General features: G+C 41.8%; 1 protein-coding gene across 3 annotated transcripts in view; it reads left to right on the top strand.

The window, feature by feature from the left end:
* The window catches only part of CGNL1 (cingulin like 1), an 81,863-nt gene that overhangs the window by 50,191 nt on the left and 10,050 nt on the right, over positions 1 to 21,622 (top strand). For all 3 annotated transcript variants that reach the window (XM_069982341.1, XM_069982334.1, XM_069982350.1), the window contains exons 9-14: positions 3,456 to 3,662; positions 5,704 to 5,808; positions 7,288 to 7,440; positions 12,543 to 12,713; positions 13,455 to 13,616; positions 15,458 to 15,547. In XM_069982341.1, coding sequence (XP_069838442.1) covers positions 3,456 to 3,662; positions 5,704 to 5,808; positions 7,288 to 7,440; positions 12,543 to 12,713; positions 13,455 to 13,616; positions 15,458 to 15,547 — 888 coding nt within the window. The remainder of the gene's footprint in view (positions 1 to 3,455; positions 3,663 to 5,703; positions 5,809 to 7,287; positions 7,441 to 12,542; positions 12,714 to 13,454; positions 13,617 to 15,457; positions 15,548 to 21,622) is intronic.

The raw sequence follows: 21,622 nt of genomic DNA, 5'->3' as shown, positions 1-21,622 counted from the left end.
GATGATCTCAATGATCGCTCTAGCTTGCGTCCTTGCACGGCCCTTTATCAGGCCATGATAAAGGACCCTTAGGGTGCCTTCACACATACCGGATCCGCAGCAGATTTGATGGTGCAGATGTGATGCTGTGTTTAGTTATGTAGATCAAATCAGCTGCGGATCTGCTACGAATTCGCAACAGAAAATCCGCTGCGATACGGTGTGTGTGAAGCTACCCTTAAGTTACATTGTTTCTGCTGTTTTTCCACTAAAGCAAATAAATGTATATACAATCTGTTGCAGATAATCTGCACATGTAAACTTGCCTTTAGGGTCTGTTCACACGTACAGACTCGCTGCATAAAACTCGCATGAAAGTAGCTGTGTTTTCTGTGGTGTTGAACTTGCCTGTGAAAATCAAAACTCGCATGTAAAAATCACACCAAACATGCATCGAGAATACACATACAGTACATTGACTTGATAGCAATCAGTATCGCTGTGGATTTAAGTGCGAGAAACAGCGATAAATACACAGAGAGTCTGTATGTGTGAACAGACCCTTAAGGTGCATTCCAGCCCAAGGCATATATCTCCTCTCCACACTGTAATGGTAGGTTCACACTAGGGCTGGGCGATTAATCGAATTAATTCGATTAATCGTCCAGAACGTTGAAATCGATTAGATTTTTTGTGAAAATCGTAAATTCGATTTTCACAAAAAATCATTTCGGGCTGCGGTGCCGGGGAGGAGCTGAGAGAAGGGGGCTTGCGGTGCAGGCCGGCGGGAGAGCCGTAGAGGGGCGGTGTGGGTGAGCGGGGAGAAGATGCTGGGTGGCCAGGCTGGAGAGGGGCGGTGCAGTGCCGGCGGCCTCCAGCCACTGACAGCGCCGCCGCTGACCTGCCCCCGCCCCCTCCACTGAGCGTCCCACTCCCCTCCCGGCCAGATATGGAGGTCCCGGGTCTGTGGAGGAGGAGGCCGCAGTGACTACAGTAGGTGATGATCGCGGCGCTGCTCGTCCTGGAGCTATACAGCGGGATCGGGGGGCTCGGTGCAGACCCCCGTTCCCGCTGTATAGCTCCGTGACCCGCAGCTATGCGATCACCACCTACTGTAGTCCCTGCGGCCTCCTCCTCCACAGACCCGGGACCTCCATATCTGGCCGGGAGGGGAGCGTGTGTGTGGATTTGAGAGGAGGAGGAGATGGATGTGCCCTCCTGCTCCAATCACCTCCAGCTGCACCAGTCACCCCCCAGTCCCCTCAGTGTCCCCCCAATCCCCTCATTGTTCCCTCAGTGTCCCCCCCAGTCCCCTTCAGTGTCCCCCCCCCCAGTCCCCTTCAGTGTACCCCCCCCCAGTCCCCTTCATTGTCCCCCCCAGTCCCCTTCAGTGTCCCCCCCAGTCCCCTTCAGTGTCCCCCCCAGTCCCCTTCAGTGTCCCCCCCAGTCCCCTTCAGTGTCCCCCCCCCAGTCCCCTTCAGTGTCCCCCCCCCAGTCCCCTTCAGTGTCCCCCCCCAGTCCCCTTCAGTGTCCCCCCCCAGTCCCCTTCAGTGTCCCCCCCAGTCCCCTTCAGTGTCCCCCCCCCAGTCCCCTTCAGTGTCCCCCCCCAGTCCCCTTCAGTGTCCCCCCCCCAGTCCCCTTCAGTGCCCCCCCCCAGTCCCCTTCAGTGTCCCCCCCGTCCCCTCATTGTTCCCTCAGTGTCCCCCCCGTCCCCTTTAGTGTGTCCCCTTCAGTGTCCCCCCCCAGTCCCCTTCAGTGTGTCCCCCCCAGTCCCCTCAGTGTCCCCCCCCAATCCCCTCAGTGTTCCCTCAGTGTCCCCCCCCAGTCCCCTCAGTGTCCCCCCAGTCCCCTCAGTGTCCCCCCAGTCCCCTCAGTGTCCCCCCAGTCCCCTTTAGTGTCCCCCATTGTCCCTCCAGTCCCCCAGTGTCACCCCAGTCCCCTTTAGTGTCACCCCAGTCCCCTTTAGTGTCACCCCAGTCCCCTTTAGTGTCACCCCAGTCCCCTTTAGTGTCACCCCAGTCCCCGTTAGTGTCACCCCAGTCCCCTTTAGTGTCACCCCAGTCCCCTTTAGTGTCACCCCAGTCCCCTTTAGTGTCACCCCAGTCCCCTTTAGTGTCCCCCAGTGTCACCCCAGTCCCCTTTAGTGTCCCCCAGTGTCACCCCAGTCACCCCTCATCTATACCTGTACTACTACACCCCTTATCCACTATACCTCCACTCCTACACCCCCTATCCACTATACCTCCACTCCTACACCCCCTATCCACTATACCTCCACTCCTACACCCCCTATCCACTATACCTCCACTCCTACACCCCCTATCCACTATACCTCCACTACTACACCCCTTATCCACTATACCTCCACTCCTACACCCCCTATCCACTATACCTCCACTCCTACACCCCCTATCCACTATACCTCCACTACTACACCCTACGTAGATGGAGGCACAAACATGATTTCCTATACTATATGGGGCCTCTGTTACACTGGAAATCAATACAGTTGTTGTCTAAAATATTAAAATAGTATCTGATGCTGCAGGGAGAAAATGTTCTGTTTATTTAGCAAAAAAGGAAAAAAAATCGAGATTTAAATCGAGAATCGTCAAAAAATTTTAAAAAATCGAGATTTTATTTTTTGCCCATATCGCCCAGCCCTAGTTCACACATACAAATTTTTGGTTGCCATTGGTGAAAACAAAGCCAGTAATGGATTTGAAAAGAGAAAAATTCTCACTTTTTCCTTTATGACCTGTTTACTATTTATAGTCTGTTCCTGGCTCTGCCCTAAATAATTGTAATGGAAAATCTGTCAGTGTGTAAACACACCCTTAGCCATAAATGTTACCTAGATGGGGGCACCCATTGGGTCCTTTTACAGTGATCGATTTTTAACGACTATTGATAAACGATCGCACACAAAATTCTTTATTGTTAACCTAAAATCGTTCACTGTATTACACAGAACGATGGTCGTTAGTTACGATTGTTACTATGATCGTTATTGTGATCGTTACTATGATCGTTTACTCCATCTGATCCCAGCAAAACGATGCACAATGTGCTATTACACTGTATGCTTAGTGAACAAATGCGGAACTGGAGCGAACGAATGTGGAATTACAGCAAACTATTAACAATAATTTTAGGTTCAGATCTAAATCAACCATCAACGACATACGAACGATTTTTCGACCCTTGCCTGCAATTACACAGAACAATATTGTTTAAATTCGAACGATAAGACGATTTTTCGCACAATAATTGTCCCGTGTAATAGGGCCCTTAGCCATAAATGCTGCCTAGGTGGGGGCACCCACTGATCCCCAGAAGAATCGAGTTGAGCATGTATCCTGCTGCCTATTAAAAGTTTATACCACTGACATAAATAGCTGACCGCTGGCTATGGCCCTTGTTTATGTAATTGTAAATATTTATTTATATGTTTTATTTATTCCTCTACCCCAAAGAATACACATGATATTTTTAACCAGAAGAATGAAGCAGATGAAGTGAAGATTGCATTAGAAAGCAGAGCAAAAAGTTTGTTGCAAGAAAATGAAGATCTGAAACGGAAGATACAACAATTAGAGTTCAGAATTGGCGAACTTCACCAGAACATCAATGAGCTGAATGAAGACAATGACCGAGTTAAAGAGAGGCTCCGGAAAACAGAAGTAAGTAAACCAACAATGTATGGTGGTAGTGCAAACCATACTTGTACTGTTATTCAGGGATTAACATAGGCTGTAGAGGAAAATCTAAAAATCTAGTAAAACTCTAGATTAAGGCCATGTTCATACACTGTATTTTTTCAATAAATAACGGCCATTGCAGAATGCAACACTGGACGCTAATTTTTGAAAATGTGAAATAACATTATTTTCTATGGAACAACGACCGCAGTGTATACACTCTGCATACACTGCGGCTGCACAGGAAACTCGCATGTCTTTTTTTGTGCGGCTGCTATTCAGTCAACAGCGGCCGCGCAAAATAGCCTGTGCACACATTGTAAAGACCGGCTCCCGTCCATACTTTACATTGTGTTCTATGGTTAATTTGAGCGTGGGTACACCCGAAAGTGCCCACATTCCAATTGAAATGAAGTGATGTTCACCCGGCCGGTACTGCAGTACAGTGTCACAGAACGGCTGCTGTTTTCACAGCGTCTGAACGCCTAAAGGGTTTTTTGGAATGTTCTTAGCATAGGTTATAGCATAGGTTATAGCATATCAGAGTGATGGGGTCTACATTATGCCAGATGAACAATAAAGAGGCTGCATGCACTATGTCCCCCTTGTACTGCAGCCCCTTCAGTTTAGTGATCATGGGGGTGTTGAGAATCAGACCCCGTTGATCCAGTACATAGTTAAGACTAGGGAAAACCATTTGCTAATTGATTTGATATTGCAGAACAGAAATTGGTCTTCAGTACTAATTTCCACCATATTGGGACTTGTTTCCTTTAAATGGATGTTTCTGTAGTTCAGAAAATACTTTAATGCAATAAGGGTCTCCTGCACTTAGCTGTAATCTTTGGGGAAACCTGGCAATATGTTCAATTTCCCTGCAGGAGAAACTAAGCATCACCTAGTGCCCATTTTCATCTGTAAGCTTGGCTATACTGCCCTTGTTAGGGCAACATGACATAGTGACTGATAAGCTGTCTCCAGACATCTGTTACTTATTCTGAAGTGTAGAGTAGTTCAGGAGCACTTATATGCTTAAGACCACAGCATGTGCTATTAGCTGCTTGATGAGAAGAGTCACCAGTAGAGATGAGCGAATCGGGTTCGAGTTGATCCGAACCCAAACTTTCAGCATTTGATTAGCTGGGGCTGCTGAACTTGGATAAAGCTCTAAGGTTGTCTGGAAAACATGGATACAGCCAATGACTATATCCATGTTTTCCACATAGCCTTAGGGCTTTACCCAACTTCAGCAGCCACCGCTAATCAAATGCCAAAAGTTCAGGTTCGGATGGACTCGAGCATGCTCGAGGTTCGCTCATCTCTAGTCACCAGTATTCATTAGGGGCTGCTGGCCCCACCCACCTGCTAATGATTGACAGATTCCTCCCTATGCACAGGGATAGTTGTGTGCTAACTTGAGGGAGTAGTCTACTCTATGACCCTATGAGCTTAATAATCTATCCCTTTTAATAGTATTCTGCTCTAATCATAGAGTTATAGCATCATTTTGTTTATGATCTTGTCAGGTAGCTGCCTCAACAGCAAGTGTATTTGCTGAGATCATTAATATGTCAAAACATTTATAAAGGGAATATAATTTTATGCAGAATCCAGTCTGTAAACATTAGTTGAAGAATTGGTTATATAAAAAAAAATACATGTCACACTGTCATATCAAAAGTTTTAATCCATCACAGTCTCAGTGTAGATACTTCGCCGCTCAATCCATCTTATTGCAGGAGTCAGGCTCCATAAACTTACAATTAAGCCTGTCTCCTGAAATGAGACTGATTAGGCAGCGAGCTGGGGAGTGAAGGACGTTGCCATGCTCTTCTCCCAGCTGCACAGATTGAGGGTCTCAGCACTGAGACCCTGACCCATTTAGACTTTTGACATGCTTGTGTGATAGTAATGCTTTTATGTCTTTTACACATTGGTGGCATATGCTTTCTTTTGTGGTGTAATATGTGTATAAATAAAACACACACAATAACTTACGAATACCTTCTCATGTATATTACAGAAAGAGAAGCAACAATTATCTGAAGCTTTGGATGAAGCTAAAGAACAAGAGAGGGAAGCTCTAGAGATTTCTAGAGGGCTAGAAAATCAACTTGAGGACACAAAGGTAAGCAAGATGAGATGGAATGGTAGATGCGCGTATGGATGGATGTTACACCCTCTCTCTACATAAACAGATGATGTTGGGGTGGGGGAGGGAGACATCTCACCAGGGAAGTGAACTCATTTTAAAGTGAATGTTTCCATATTTATTAATTGATATATTGCTCAGGAAAAGAACCATGCTTTCACATTTAGGCTGGGTTCACACTACGTATATTTCAGGCAGTATTTGGTCCTCAAGTCAGGTCCTCATAGCAACCAAAACCAGGAGTGGATTGAAAACACAGAAAGGATCTGTTCACACAATGTTGTAATTGAGCGGATGGCCGTCATATAACAGTAAATAACTGCCATTATTTCAATATAACAGCCGTTGTTTTAAAATAACAGCAAAAATTTGCCATTAAATGACGGCCATCCACTCAATTACAACATTATGTGAACAGAGCCTTTCTGTGTTTTCAATCCACTCCTGGTTTTGGTTGCTATACAGCCTCACAAATACAGCCTCAAATATACATAGTGTGAACCCAGCTTCAGTGTAACATTAATGGAGTTGTCTTATGAAGACATTGTATCCCCTTTTTCACTGCGTCTTCAGCTCTTAAACCCCAAAGAATCGGCTGTTACACAGGGAATACAGTTTGGCTGCTGCAGGAAAAATGTTGCTTTGCATAGTGCTTATTCCAATAAAAAAAATCTATGTACACACGTGGGCCAGTTGCACTAGAAGCATTCTTATAGTTCAGCATTCTGGCTTACAGAAGGAAGTTCCATGTGTGAAATTCCACCATGACAATCCTATGTCCCAATAGGTCATATGGACCAACTTCCTTGCAGTTTCTTTTCTGGAAGTGTTAAATTCATTTAAGGGATATTTTCATAATTAAAGCGAATGTACCACTTAGATCATTGGAATAATGTTCTCATACTACCTTGCCGGTGCGCACATCCTAGTGGTGCAGTCCATTTATTAAACAGCTGTCAGATTTTTGTGTCTGCTCAGGTTTCTGACCACTCTATACACTGGAGGTGGGCCCGGCGCCTCCAGTGTGCCTCCAGGGGGTCTGCCTTTTTGGAACCCCCATTAATCCCGAGAGGGGAGGACAATGTGTGACCAGCACTGCATTTGTTCTCTGTGGGGCTTCCAGCCATTGCTGAGCTTAGCGGTCCAAGCCCCATTGATTTCATTGATCTTGATCTCTAGTTATCCCTATCTTATGATATGAGAACACACCTTTAAATTCTCTCCTAAAGCCTGGACTACTTAAGATTTGAGCTTTGCATGTGTATAGTTCCAATCACCATACAGTAATTGTTCATCTTGAGTTTAGGTGGTACAAAAGCAAGGGAAAACAAACAAAAAAAACTTTTAAAATCATATTGGGAAACTGACTATTTTTTTTCTTTTACCAGTTTCTACATAATACATTGTAATGCACTTTATTTTATTGATCTAGAGTTTTATGTTTGTTATTTACAGAGAAGCCTCACTAGGATCAGTCATGAACACCAACAACTATCTGAAAGGCTAAAAGAGGAATCAAATCAGAAAGAACAGTTGAAAAACCTGAAAAATGAAATGGAGAATGAGCGCTGGCAGCTGGACAAGACCATTGAGAGATTACAGAAAGAGGTATGCACTGGTGATGGACTGCCAAGAAGGCACTTGCTTTGTATGGGCAATATGAAAGCTACACCACTTATACAATGCAGTTCTTTTAATTTGACATTTAGTAAGGTCTGATTTATGATGGTACAGTACTGACCTAAGTAATGAATCTACAAGATCTAAGGCTGTAGACAGAACAAAGATAAACTACTGTATCACACTTCTGATGGAAAAGGGTAGCAGTGAGGGGAGGGGGAGCGCCAGAAAGTGACTGGAGACTTATAGGTATACATGTCCCAGTGAGAATTTTGGGGAAAATTATGTGCAATGTGGCTCTTTCCCAGAAGGAAAATGGCTAGTAGCATCCTGATTCAGTGTTTGACTCATTTAAGAGTCATAGAACATGTCTGGGGATATAACAGTCAAGACAGAATCTCTTCAAAAAAGGTAAGTTCCCAACCTATAGACAGCTGTTATGGGGATATTGCCCATTTGTCATTATGGAGACTAATTCTCAGTGAAACATGAAAGGCCTGTAATTCTTCACATGTCTTCAAGGAGAAACAGTTACCTGATTGGTTCCACAACAGAGGCCATTCTGCTAGCTGGCCAGCACCTAGCTGTGTGCCTATAAAGGGCCAAATGAAGGGTCAACACAATAGATTTGCACCAGATGCACTTGGGATGTGTCAATACTGGGATTGCTGAACCACAGTAGATTTCAAACATATAACCACAATGAATGACACGGCAAACAGGCATGTGCACTAAATTCATGCCTCCTAAACATAGCGTGACCGTGCCAGCTACTGGACTCTCAGAAAGAACAGAGGTCTCTGCCTTTGGGCACATGGATTTTCGAGTCTCCATGTAGGACATGAAGACAGAGCCCTGTTAAATGTGTACTCACTCATGGTGTTTATTTTACATGTAAAGGTTTGGAACAAAGATGGAAAAATGTTATTGTGTATATGAAAACCTAATACAAGAATTGAAAGTGCCTGTTTGCTGTGTCATTCATTGAGAGTATATGTTTGGAATCTACTTATGAAGGGCAGCAACCTTGAAATGGCTGTCTACAGATGGGTAACTTTGCCTTTTGGGAGAGATACTTACTTTGCTATTTAAATCCCCAGTCATGTTCTAAGGCTCTCGAATCAACTATTGATTCGCAAGGATGCTGCATCCAATAGGTGAGCTTCAAAGACCAAGCTCTTTTCCTTCTGGGAAAGAGATATTTGTATATCCTTTTACCATCTAATCTGGAAAGTTTTATAATCAGTATGTGTCTAAGCTATTTTATTGGGTGACTCAGTCCTGGGTATGTACTGAATACACTGAGTTTTTGCTCTAAATATAGACTCTTTCAGGCCTCTATACTTCTCACATATAGTAAGTGAGTTTGCTGCATTTTCCTGGATCTGGCTCTCTACTAACTCTGGAAGGGGGTAAAACAACCCTGTAAGCTTAGCTGATTATATGTTGGAGTGCATATGACTGCACGTTGATCTTAAATGGCTGTATATATATATATGTGTATATATATATATATATATATATATATATATATATATATTATATTATATATTATGCTTAGAGCTATAATGTTAATGGTTAAGAAGTACTAAACTTGTTTCCTGAGGCTCTTTCATGGTTATTGTGTAATTGTATATGCAGAGTCTTATGACTATACACTATACTCATTTATAATATATTATGATATAATTTGCTAACAGGTATGGTATGGCATATAGGTTGCGCTGTTTTTTTTTTTGTAAAGTAATTTTTTGTATCCTATATGTTTGTGTTGACTATGGAGAACCGGACGTAACCCTTTAGCAATTCCCAGATACACCTGTTTTATTGCATTCTGTGACTCCATACACAGTATAATAAATTTTGCTGACCGACTTGCAGCATCATGGTGGAGAGTTTGATTTCCTCATCACAGGCTGCACTTGTATGGAAAAGATTTTGCTCATAAGTGAAGCATAGTGTGAGGAGGGAGCACCTTGATGTATTATGCATGTATATGGCAAGTTTCATGACTTTCCGTACAGGCTTTTTTTGGGCAGAATCACCTGTTTGTGACATTTTATGAATATGGCATGCATTGTATAGATAACTTGTACATATTTAATAAACACAATGCAGCAAATACATAAACATTGGAACATTTTCTGGACATATATCCACAGTATGTTTGTTAGGAGGCAGAGCTGGCAGTTCTGTTTAATATCTAGGAATGAACTGCCCACATTTTATTGCATTGTTTTATACTTTCCTTCATAGTTCAAGGAATTTATTTATAAGCTTTAGCTTCAAAGAGCCATTCTGCCTGGTAATTGTGGATCTAGACTGAGCAGCTGCTGTACTGCTCTATTTCTGAACTGTTCATGAAGATGAGTTTTCTTTTGGTTATTCATTAACAATTTGGGTTGTTCCCAAATTACTGTGAATGGCTCAAACAGAGCACTTTACATTCTATGATCTCCGTGCAGCTCCTGCAACAAATGTCTGCTTTAATTCGTGTTCACAGGAAAAAAAGCGAAAAGTGCCTTGTACTTCTTATTCTCTTATGTGCTTATTATACACTAATGCCAGTCTACTGAGAGGTGCCTCCAAAAGGGCTGAGGTGAATTAGGTGGAGCGTCGTGCTCCTCCAAACATCAGGTGGCTGCAATGAGATGCAGAATGGCAGAATTTAGAAAATGTGGTCAGCTAAATGGTGCTTTGTATGCAGCGACAGAAAACTTTCCCAATGAAACATTAACAAAGCAGTAACATGAACGTGTAGTTCTAACCCACAGAAGAATTGTCATCATTCTCAACTGTTTCTCAGCAGAAGAGAACTGGAACAATTAGCACTCCACATTATGCTCTATGACACGGAGCATGACTTTCTCACGGCTTTGTCTGTTCTCCCTTATAAACCTCCTACTTTTCTGTTCGGATTAAAAGGTTAAGGCTTTTCAAAGTTCTGGTTTGATAGTAATTCTATTGTTAAAATCACGTTTTTATGTAAAAAAAAAATAATTTTTGGCGATTTCTTCTTTTTTATGTGCCATTTTACTGTCTATATTTTAAGTCATGCCATTTTTATTCTGACAAGTAAGCCTAAAACTAAGCTGAGATTCACATGCTCATACTGGGCTAGTTTCATAAGAAGTCATTTAAAGGGTCATTTTTTGACTTTAAAATGTTTAAAAATGTTCCAACAGTGTGGGATTGTGATAAATGAACAAACCAGTTTTTTTTTTTCCCTGGCTGCGTCCAGTGCAACAATCCAAAGGAGTTTCCGACCTAAACCCCTTTTTGCAGAATACCCAGGGAAGGGGTGAGTGAAAAAAACAAAAACACACCTCCCTGGCTGCCGCCTGTACCCTGCTGGTTTGCTCCCAGAGTGTCATGTCTCAGAACCCAGCAGTGGCCACACATCAGGGACCAGAGCAGCGGAGTACAAGCTGCAGTGTCTATATGTGTGAGATCTTTTTCACCTGCCTCCTCCCCGAGCATTTTGCAAAACTGCATCCTGGCCTGACAACCCTTTTTAAGTCTTCCTGCCACCTCTGGGCCGTTTGATTAGCCTCAATGATCACCTCATTGCTGAACCAAAGTAAAACAAAACCTGTGGGAAATGCCGGTTGTACCGAGGGTCAAACTGATGAGTATAGCTTTTGGTTTTTGCATTTTTTTTTACAATACCAATGGATACATTTTTTTGAATAAGTTAAAAAATTCCTTTAAACTATGTTTTTGTAGTATGTGTGGAAACGAAAGCGCTCAGAGGAAACCCACATAAACAACATACAAACCCCAGTGCTGCAAGGTGCAAATGACTTAGCCATGGTTCGCCTTGAACCTGGTTCTGTGAGGGTGCCCCTAGACACAGCTTTTTGGTGGCATTTTTCTGGCCTCCAAAAAAAAAAAAAGCCAGAAACAAACATTATTGTGGCTACTGAGATTGGGCAGGTTGTCTAATGATCTCTTTCCCTTTCCTGTAGACTCATTTATTCATTATTACTCATTAGGTAATGCTCAGATTCCGTTTCTTTCCAGCGTGAACTGGTCTGTAGCTGCTGGAGTGCAGACATTTGCTGGAATGTGCTGTGACATGTGCCTCCCAATATCATTGAGAAATCCAGCCGTGTTGTTAATCATTATGTCTCAGTTCAGCGTGCAGCTCCATTGCTTATTTTGACATTGTCAACTTGGTCATGAGCTTTCTGTAAAGTTATTTGGATCACATACCTTCTAGCTAGAAGCAGAATTCACTTCCCTTTTGTCAAGGTCACCAGCAATGGTCGTTCCTTACAGGGCTAGACACACATCTAAATAGATAGGTATACAGTATATGTGTTATAAAGGAATGTGTACACAGCCCTGTGTGTTTTTTTTTATTTTTTTAATATATTTTTTTGGCAAATACAAAATGGGACCCAGGAGAAAATAAATTATTATTTGGGGAAAGTTTTTTTTGCCTTGTCTCCCTGCTGTGAAGTTTCCCAATTTTAAGCAAAATAAAGTTGGAACAGAAACACTGAAAACTTTTCTTTTTACTAAGTTATGGGGTATGGACATTGACCTCAAACAAAATTGCGTAGACAAAAAGGCTGTTTGTGGCGCATTCAGTGTGTAGGCCTGGCGTATACATAAGGAGAGTCTTCCAACGTGTAGCCTAGCCATATACCAATACATACAGCTGCCAATGTGTATTGCATTACTGTATATATGGAATTGCCCCAGCGTAGGAACACGCTAGAACAGGACACTCTCTGCTTAAATCTGGTCCAATAAAGGCTATAGATATTTACTTCGGATAGAACATTGTGTTGGTGTATGTAACAAATTGTAGTTTATAGTCTAGAACAGATATAGCCTCATTTATCTCATGTCATGCTTGCAGAGTTTATAGCATTCACACAAACTTTATGGTTCCGGTTGATCAGGTCTCTGTTGCACCTGACAGGTAGTATAGTAAACCTGATCATAACTAATCCATCATGAATCATGTTAAAAACAGGAGCGCTGATGCTGGGTTGGACAGAATCTTAGATTTTTAAAGTGCATAACTGGTTAGAATAAATTTGACATGTGAGATTACATTTAACCATTGTCTCTATTAGGTGTCAGAACACGTTGAGTTTTCACGGGTATCTACAGTGGAGCTTCAGAAGCAGTTTGATGAATATAAGGAGAAAAATCGCAAGGAGAATAGCGAAATGCATCGGCAGCTTAAAGATAAAATCCTGGAAGTGGAAAGGTGCAACCAGACAATCCGAAAACTACAAGAGGAGGTAAGTTAAGGGCATCCTGGCTTTGCCTTTTTGACACTATACTCCCCCCCCCCCCCCCCCCCCCCTGAGATTCGTAAGGCATGTGGTCATCAGAATGTCTTATCAACCTGTAACCTGACTGTTTTAGTGGTAATATAACAATTCTGGATCACTTGTTCTTATAGCTCTGTGATGTGCCAGTCCTTTGTTACTCTTACTACGGATGTATAACTAAATAGCCAACTGAGTGTTACCGGTTTGTTTGTTTTTTTGTGTGTGTGTGTGTGTGTGTGTGTGGGTGGGTGGGGTGTACCTGCAAACCGTACAGAGATGCACCCCCATTTGTTTACACCTAGTTGACTATTTAATCATACATTTCTATTTGTTGTCATTGTTATTTAATTGAGAATGAAATTATTTACTAAAACAGACAGGTGAGAAGAAACTACAACCCCCTTAATGCAACAGGGAGAGTTTCTTTTTACATATTGGACAATGATATTCATTAGTGTGTTGGACTTTTTATTGACTATCATTGACACACCTGATCATAAGTTTCTCTGAGAGTGCATGTGCCCTTTTTGCCCCGTGGATAAATTAACTGCTTGTGGGAACTATTACTGGTGACTATTCACCCTTCACTGCCTTTTTTTCCCTTCCTTCAAAGGAATTTAAGAACACCAATGTACTGTAACTAGCAGAACACTCCAAAACAGGGTTGTGACGTGGTATCTTACTATATATCTTTTGTACTTTGCTTAGATCAGACATTTGGAAGAAAATTTACAAGACCACCAGCGAGCTCATGATGAGTCCCTGACAAAGAACCATCTTCTGCAACAGACTATTAAGGATCTTCAGTATGAATTAGATGCTAAAAACCATATGAAAGATGAACGATCAAGACAGGTTAAGTCTATGGAGGTATGATATTTACCTAACGTGTATAACATCTGTTTCCTTAATTAAAAAATAAACTTTACTTACCAAAAAAATACTCTTGGGAAAGACTGCAGCAGATCAAGGATCTTGCCAGATTGAATATTTGTGATATGTCTATTTTCATAATGACACAGCTACCATTTATACATCCATGCTATGGCTCCAACACCCAGATATTTTACAGTTTCCCTGAAGCATGATTAAGATGGCAGTGCACCCCAGATTGCTGTCTACAAAATTAACTTTCTCCTGAACTACCCCCAGCTGAACCAAGCATGCTTTCATTCTCATTGAGAAGAGGGGAGTAAGCTGCTGCCAGACATCCCTGAACACAAAATAACTGGGCATGTTTAAATGTACTTGCCCTTGCCCTTCTGTCCACTGACATCAGCCATCAAATAGGGTGAGGGCCAGGACACCCCCCATACATATTAGTTGGTTAGACCCACAGTATTTTGTTTTTTTTTTTTTGTGCTGCACGTGAACCAGGCCATTGAAATGCATGGGTCCTAATTTCGGTCAGCATTTGTGGACATGAATAAGGCCGTAGACAGCATTTATCTATTCAGTATAGGCAACATTTAAATAACAATAGAAGATGGGGTCTGTCTGTGGCAGCTAAATTATAGGTAATAAATAGAGATGAGCGAACCTTGAGCATGCTTGAGCTCATCCGAACCCGAGTGTTCGGCATTTGATTAGTGGTGGCTGCTGAAGTTGGATAAAGCTCTAAGGTTGTCTGGAAAACATGGATACAGCCAATGACTTTATCCATGTTTTCCACATAGCCTTAGGGCTTTATCCAACTTCAGCAGCCACCGCTAATCAAATGCCGAATGTTCGGATGAACTCGAGCATGCTCGAGGTTCGCTCGTCTCTAGTAATAAAGTGTTGCCATAGTGGTTTAACAGCTGTAATATTTTTATTTGCTGGCCATTCAAACTTTTTATTTATTTTTTTACTTTTCAATTTTCTCTTCGAACAGAGGCATCTATAGAAGACCCAAACACCTATGTAGAAAAGCCCTATGTTGTGTCATTATACATACTGTAGGCAGAGCTGGTTTAGGTCCTCCAAGACCTAGCAGATCTATGGTGTACTGGGCACCAGGCCATCACAGCCCTGATTCCACTTTGTAAATAATATGTTTGATGAAATAGGGCTGATAGAAGTGGTTATAGACGAGTTCTGTCTTTTCTACAAGGTGTCTGGCTGTCTATGACAACTAGACATCTGACCTGCTCCTGCTTAATTGCAGGAGCAAAGATTAAGTGATGGCTTTTCCTACAGATAAGCCATCAGTATTGTAGTTCTGAAAAAAAAACGATTTAAGGCTATGTAACACAAAGCTTCTTTTTTTTTTTTTTATTCACCGATAGTTTTTCTTGGAAAGCTCCTTGTATCATATGTCACATAAAATAGACAAAATTCCATATAGATTGTATAAAATTGTACTGCTGGAAGTTGGCAGTGATTCTGTCTTCAGACCAGTGAGCAGCAGATATTTACTTGTGTTGATTGTAGTATGAAAAGGGAAACCAAGCCTAGTAATAGAAACTAGTTCTGTCAATCTTTCATTCATACTTTATACCTGGCTTAAAAAAAGACACACTGGTAATTGTTCTCTTGCCCTCACCTGCAGGTCAGGCACCCCCTTCCCATCAGATCAAATGGTAAATGTGTATACACTGACATAGCAGATGACGATATAGATCATCAAGTCACTCAACACGTTTGCAACAATTTTTGTTAATGATCACGTTCATTCATCTATAGATCACTGTTCTAGGGCTCAATGTACAGATCTGCTTTGTTCTATTTAGGACAAGTTATCCCAGTTAGAGTTGGAACTCGATGAAGAAAAGAATAACTCAGACTTGCTGCTGGAACGAATAACACGATGCAGGGAACAGGTAAATATATATCAAATAAAATAAATTCTGTAGACTATACCAACATTGCAGCTGTCTTTACATTCTTAAAGGTGTTGTCTCACTAAGACAGCTCTATTTCATATGCGTTTTTCGGTTATGTGAACTTTGTAGAACTGGATAATCACTAACAAAGATGATGTTTATTTAAATGACCCCCATTTAAAGCTAGATTTTGCCTCCAGCAGCTGCTGTAGGGGTAATGTCTGGCTGGCAGATCATCTTCACGAACCAACCTCTATAGTCCATTTAGTGAACTACTGTCTCTATTTTCCAACTGCATTGTTAAAGTGACTCTGTACCCACAATCTGTACCCCCCAAACCACTTGTACCTTCAGATAGCCACTTTTACTCCAAGATCTGTCATGGGGTCCGTTGGGCAGGTGATGCAGTCCTAAAATGAAAACTTTTAAACTTGCAGCCCTGTGTTCAATGGCCGTGGCTTGGAGTATCTGTGCCCTAACTTTGCACCAAGCCTCCGTCCCTTCTCCCCGCCATCTTCGCCATTCCCCTACAGTGAAAATTACACAGGTGCCTTATCGATGAAGCTCATGTGCCGTGCTGACACAGGTGATGAATAGGAGAAAATCTACTTGGAGCATTCCTAATGATGAGGAGGGTGGGCAGGAGGAACAGAGAGGGTGTGCAAGCCTAAGGCATACACAATATAGGCCACGCCAGTTTGACACAGGGCTGCAAGTTGTTTTTTTAGGACAATAACGGCATCACCTGCCAAACGGACCCCAGGACAGATCTTGGATTAAAAGCAGCTATCTGAAGGTACAAGCGGTTTTGGGGGGGTCAGATTGTGGGTACAGAGTCACTTTAAATAAGAAAGCAACATAATTGCAACAGTTATCACATTATCAATACCTATCAATACAGAAAAGCTAAAGTGGTGACTTTTTTTTCTTTTTACATTTCTGTTTTACAAAATTAAGACATTTAAAAAGGGCTGAGACACAAGTATTCTTGTATCGTAAACCATAGTGACAGTCACTACTGCCAAGTCTTACATAACCATTATTCCCATTAAACACAAATGGGGGTCAGACATTAAATGTTTTTTTTTTTTACCCCGACATGTAGGTTTATTAAAACATTTAGACTTTAGTACTAACATTTAGTACTACTACTTTACTAACCAATAGTGGAACCCTTGACCATAATGTAAACGGAGCCTAAGGACATGTTCCCATGGCAAAATTCACAGCTGAATGTTTCCTCTTTTTGGCATTCAAATCTCTATCTAGTTTATTAAAACCAGCTCCTGTTGACTCCAATGGGAATCGGTCTTCACTGCACACATGACAATAAAAAATCAGTGCACGGTTTTCAGCTTATCTGAGCATTTCAGGACCAATTCAGCTGAAAAATCCACGCCAAATTTACTTTTATGTCCTTGTCAATAGATAAAACAAGTTTGGATTTGTAGCTCGGTGTGTATTTTGCTATTTTGTATTGTAACATTTCTTTTAATTAATATTGGAAGTCCGAAAATGTGGCTAAAGTTAGTTTGACAATTGCAGCCTGTAGGTTGTGTATTATGCTCGAAATAAGTAGAAGAAAGTGATCTGTATTTGAACTTTTGATCTCTTGGTCTTAGTGATATATTGTACATTTAGCAGTGCCGCTCTGTGAATGCTTTCCTAGATAAAAGGTATAAATGATGTTTCATTAGGAGAATTTAGGTTTCTAAAAGAAAAGTTTAGCGTCTTAATTACAAACCTCGTCCTACGGCTTTGAATTTCTTACAGGAGAAACTCCACAGGGACTACAACATGCTCCAAAATGGGGCTGTAGGGACCCCATGAACAGGAAAGGAGTTAATTGTAAAACGTCTACAATGTGAGGGGGAGGGGAGATATAAATGAGAACCTTCTGACTGTGGATTTCTTGCCTGAAACCGTGGGAGAGCACAGCATTTCTATGGCTACAGTGTAAATATGGCAGGCTAAAGTTACAGTGGCTTTGCTAGTGAATTTTTGTTTTCCTTCTCTGAGCAGCATTCCCGCTTGGTTTCCCAACACCTGTTCCACTCTGTGCTCCAGGTGTATGAAGCAGGTCATTCAGAATGTAGAAATGAATTCTCGTTTCCCGTGAATGAAGTGTCTAACATTGGCCTTTTTTCTGGTTACTGTTGCGCCTTCCTTGGAGTCATCTGTCTGGAGAAATAGAATATGCACCTCATTACTATAACCGCTCGCTCTCCCCCTCAGTGTGGGCTTACATGACACATACTATTTATGAGAACTAAGATTACAGACCGGTTTAAAAAGACATGAAGGGACGCTTCCAGGCTCCCTGATATCAATAATTGAGAAGAAATGAAATTGTGCAGTTTCATTAACAAGACTATGATAACCAGCTGTTCGTAATACCACGTCTAGCATAAACATGGGTTCTGTTTATTAAATCCATGCCGTTTCTCAGAGGGGTATTATGGCTCATTGAAAATACTTTGTTTTCAGTATTCACCAAACCCAGCTGTGATAACTTCTGCTGAAATGTACAACGTTTGTTGTTCCGCTGAGGGTGAAAATAATGCATTAAAAATGAACAGCTTTGCTGCCAGAGGAACATGCTACTCCGCGAGCCCCAATTAGCACCGGCGTTACTATTCCCTTGCCTCCAGAATATATAATGCTTTAAACAAATGCAGGAGAGTTAAATAACAACATCCGTGTCAGGAAGAGAACCTTGGCGTGTGGATGCTTGTTCTAATTGCTCTTTTTTTTCCCAAACGTTTTCGCAAAATTTTGTTTCTAAAAAGCTGAGAATTAGCTTGCTACAAGAGTTGCCATGCCAAGAATAGTGTGCTGGTGACTGCTGTATTTACCGTACAACATATAGATTCATAAATGAATTAAAAGAAATGGCTACTACTAGCATTTTATTTTATAAATGTATTTTTCTTTGTTTTTTTTTATGTTAAGTTTTTGTGTTTTTTTTTTCCTTTTCATATGAACATACAAGTTTTATGGGCTTTTATCAGTGGCCTTTGTGCACCGAGCACCTAACAATCATCTGTGGTCAGTGCTCTGATGCCTCCATGCACAGTGAATGGAGCTAAAAGCAGACAGCTCCGTACATTATATAGTGGCCGTACTGGGTTACTACAACATAGTTCCCAATGCAGTAAATGACAGCTAAGCTTCAGTAACCCAACATGGTCATTACACACTGTATAGAGCGGTCTGCTTCAGACCCCATCAACTTTGTACTTGCTTTTTTCCAATCTGTTTACTTAGCGCTACTTAGCATTGTCCTGGCTCTCCTGATGATGTCCTGAACAAACTGCAGTCAATCACTCTGCAATGCATTTTGGAACATTATCTGGAGAGCATGAATAGAATGTCATTGGGGTAACTAAACAGAAGCTGCTCTGTACTCTCCAACTCTGGAGGGGGGCAAGGGCAGTTCAGAGAAGTTTACTATTTTACAGGCCTAGCACTCAGCTTTTGTTTTGTGGCTGTAGGTATCTGTCTGTACTTTTCTGAAAGAAAGTGGTTACAGTATAGCACTTATTTGTCACAATATGGCACCATTCACAATGCACCTATATAGTTCGGGACACTATTGCTAGGTTATGACACACTGCAATGCACTTCATGGCAACTACATTGGATTTTACACATGGGTAATGACAGGCTTGATGATTATTATTTACTTACACTAAATGGAATGTAACTGGTCGTATACCGTTAGCGTAGCAAATACTGCAGCAATAAGGAAGTAGCCGCAGTGAGATCTCCTACTTGTACACATGTCTCATAGGAAATCTATCACATTACTCAATAGCTGAGTAAGGTATGTCTTATGCAGGTCAGGTAATGACAGGGTGCTAACATTTGGAAACCGAGATCATTATCCTTTTTCAAGAGCGTCAATCATAACTTCCTAAATTAATGTTTTGTTTTCTTTGGTGTGTCGGAGTACAACCCCATTCATTGTCAGGACTCCTAGTTGTGACTGACAGACAGATTCTTGGTCAGCTTTATGCCTGTCATGTGTTTTTCATTCATCCCATTGTACTGGTGCTGCAGATACAGGGTAGTTAAAGGTTTGTGCTTCAAATGATAGATTAGGCACCAACTGGAGAGACTTCTCCTTGTGGAAGCTAAATCACTATTTGCCTGTTTGAATAATTTTAGTTAACTTAGGAATTTTAAAAGGGGTTTGCTTTGTAAGTAGGACAGAATGAAAATATTAAAGGACTGAATTATTTATTTTTACAAGAATTTGATTAGCATGCCAGCAAGAAACAGAGAAGAGAGTGATTGCAGTGCTGCCAAATCTACCTGCCCCTTCTATGCACTCGGACCTGTGCCAGTTTGGCATTAAGCAGAAGACCTGATAAAGCTGACAGACTGGTTGCTAGGTACACATTGCTAAACAACCTCCTTTAAAACGCCTTTACCTGGCAATCTGCCTCAGTCATATTAATTAGCTTTTTAACTCAGTTCTGACGCTGCACTTAGGCTATATTCACAAGTACTACAATAAAATGATGCAGTATTCACAAGTACTACAATAAAATGGTGCAGTAACGCAGTAAAACTGCAGTGTGTGAACACTGCCTCAGAGTGGTACTCCTATATGCCATGGTTATAGTAATCAGATGTTGTAGCCTTGTACTTTCTGTCCTTTATCTGCAATTAATTGGTAGTTACAGTAAATCCTTGGTAACTCGTGGTAAACTGGTTTACAGTGAATTCTATTGGGTGCTGTGAATTGCCAAGGATTTGAGGCCACTACCAGTCAAGGACAGTAAAGTACAAGGTTAATACACGCCGTACCACAATTTTTCAGAGGGAGGGTCCAGATTTGGGCTTTTTACCAGTAGTACAGTACTCACACTGGGACTTTCTTTCCCTTAGTTGTCTGACCAATCATGGCACCTACTCCTTATTGCGATGTTATGACATAGTACTGGTGAAATTACAGTGCACTGAATTAGACAGTGTAGTACTTAGATGATTTACAGTACAATACTATAGATGGCAAACGGAGGGACGTGGGGTTCAAAAGTGGTATGTAAGCAGAAATAAAAAGAAGCAGCGGAACAGAGAAAGACCTACACTAAGCACTGAACTGCTGCTCATGATAACAAGCTAAAAGGAGAAGGAAGGAGAGGATTTCATTCAGGAGGCAGCAGTGTGTACATACAGTAATCGGAACACAAGGGACAGCTGTCTATAACTTTATAGGTGGTCAAACATGAGAGGGAAGTCTTGATTTGCCTTTCAGGCAGAGCATCAACAATCAGTCAAAGATTCCAGGTACATAGCCAGGAACATAAAGGAAAGTTGTTTGACATGACATAGATCATGGCGTAGATAAATCACAAATGCACAAGCAGCATTTTGCAGAAGTTTTAAGCTTTCTCCTATTTATCCTATGTAATAAGAGAAGAAAGCAAATGGCCAGGACTTGGATAAGGGAGGTGGCCTGTGGCCAATTGCATTTAACCTAATTTACACCAGAAATAGTCAGTTGTAGCAAAAGTTTACCCCGGCTCATAGTGCAAGCCTCTTTTTCCAGAATTAGGGCTCATGCACACTGACCAAAAGACAAGGAATTGAAGAGGAAAGAATTCTGCTTGAAATTCCTCTTCTAGGGTGGGTTCACACTGAGGAATTCTCGCGGATAAATTCCGTGGAATTCCGTCGCCTGTACGTGCTCACAGCCGCACGCCTTTCCGCTGGCTCCATAGACACCATTCTATGGGCCGGCCGATTCTGCATTCCGCAGAAAGAGTTGATGTGCGTCTGGCAGGGGCAGAGAGGCGCGTGGCTGTGAGCGCGTACAGGCGACAGAATTCTGCTGAATTTATCGACGAGAATTCCTCAGTGTGAACCCACCCTTATTCTGCTCTGGCAGAATAGGAGTGGAATGCAAGCAGAATTCAAGCCCCATTGACTTCTATAGGATTCCTCTAGCAGAATCCGCCCAAAGAAGTGACTTGTGGCAGAAAATTCTGCTTGGAAATTCTGCAGTGTGAGCAACAGAGTGAAAATCCCATTAAACACAATGGGACATTGTTCTGTTCATAT

The sequence above is a fragment of the Dendropsophus ebraccatus genome, chromosome 1 (genome assembly GCF_027789765.1).
Source record: "Dendropsophus ebraccatus isolate aDenEbr1 chromosome 1, aDenEbr1.pat, whole genome shotgun sequence".
NCBI classification, from domain to species: domain Eukaryota; kingdom Metazoa; phylum Chordata; class Amphibia; order Anura; family Hylidae; genus Dendropsophus; species Dendropsophus ebraccatus.
The sequence above is the reverse complement of the archived record's forward strand: the minus strand, read 5'-3'. Positions and strand labels throughout refer to the sequence as shown.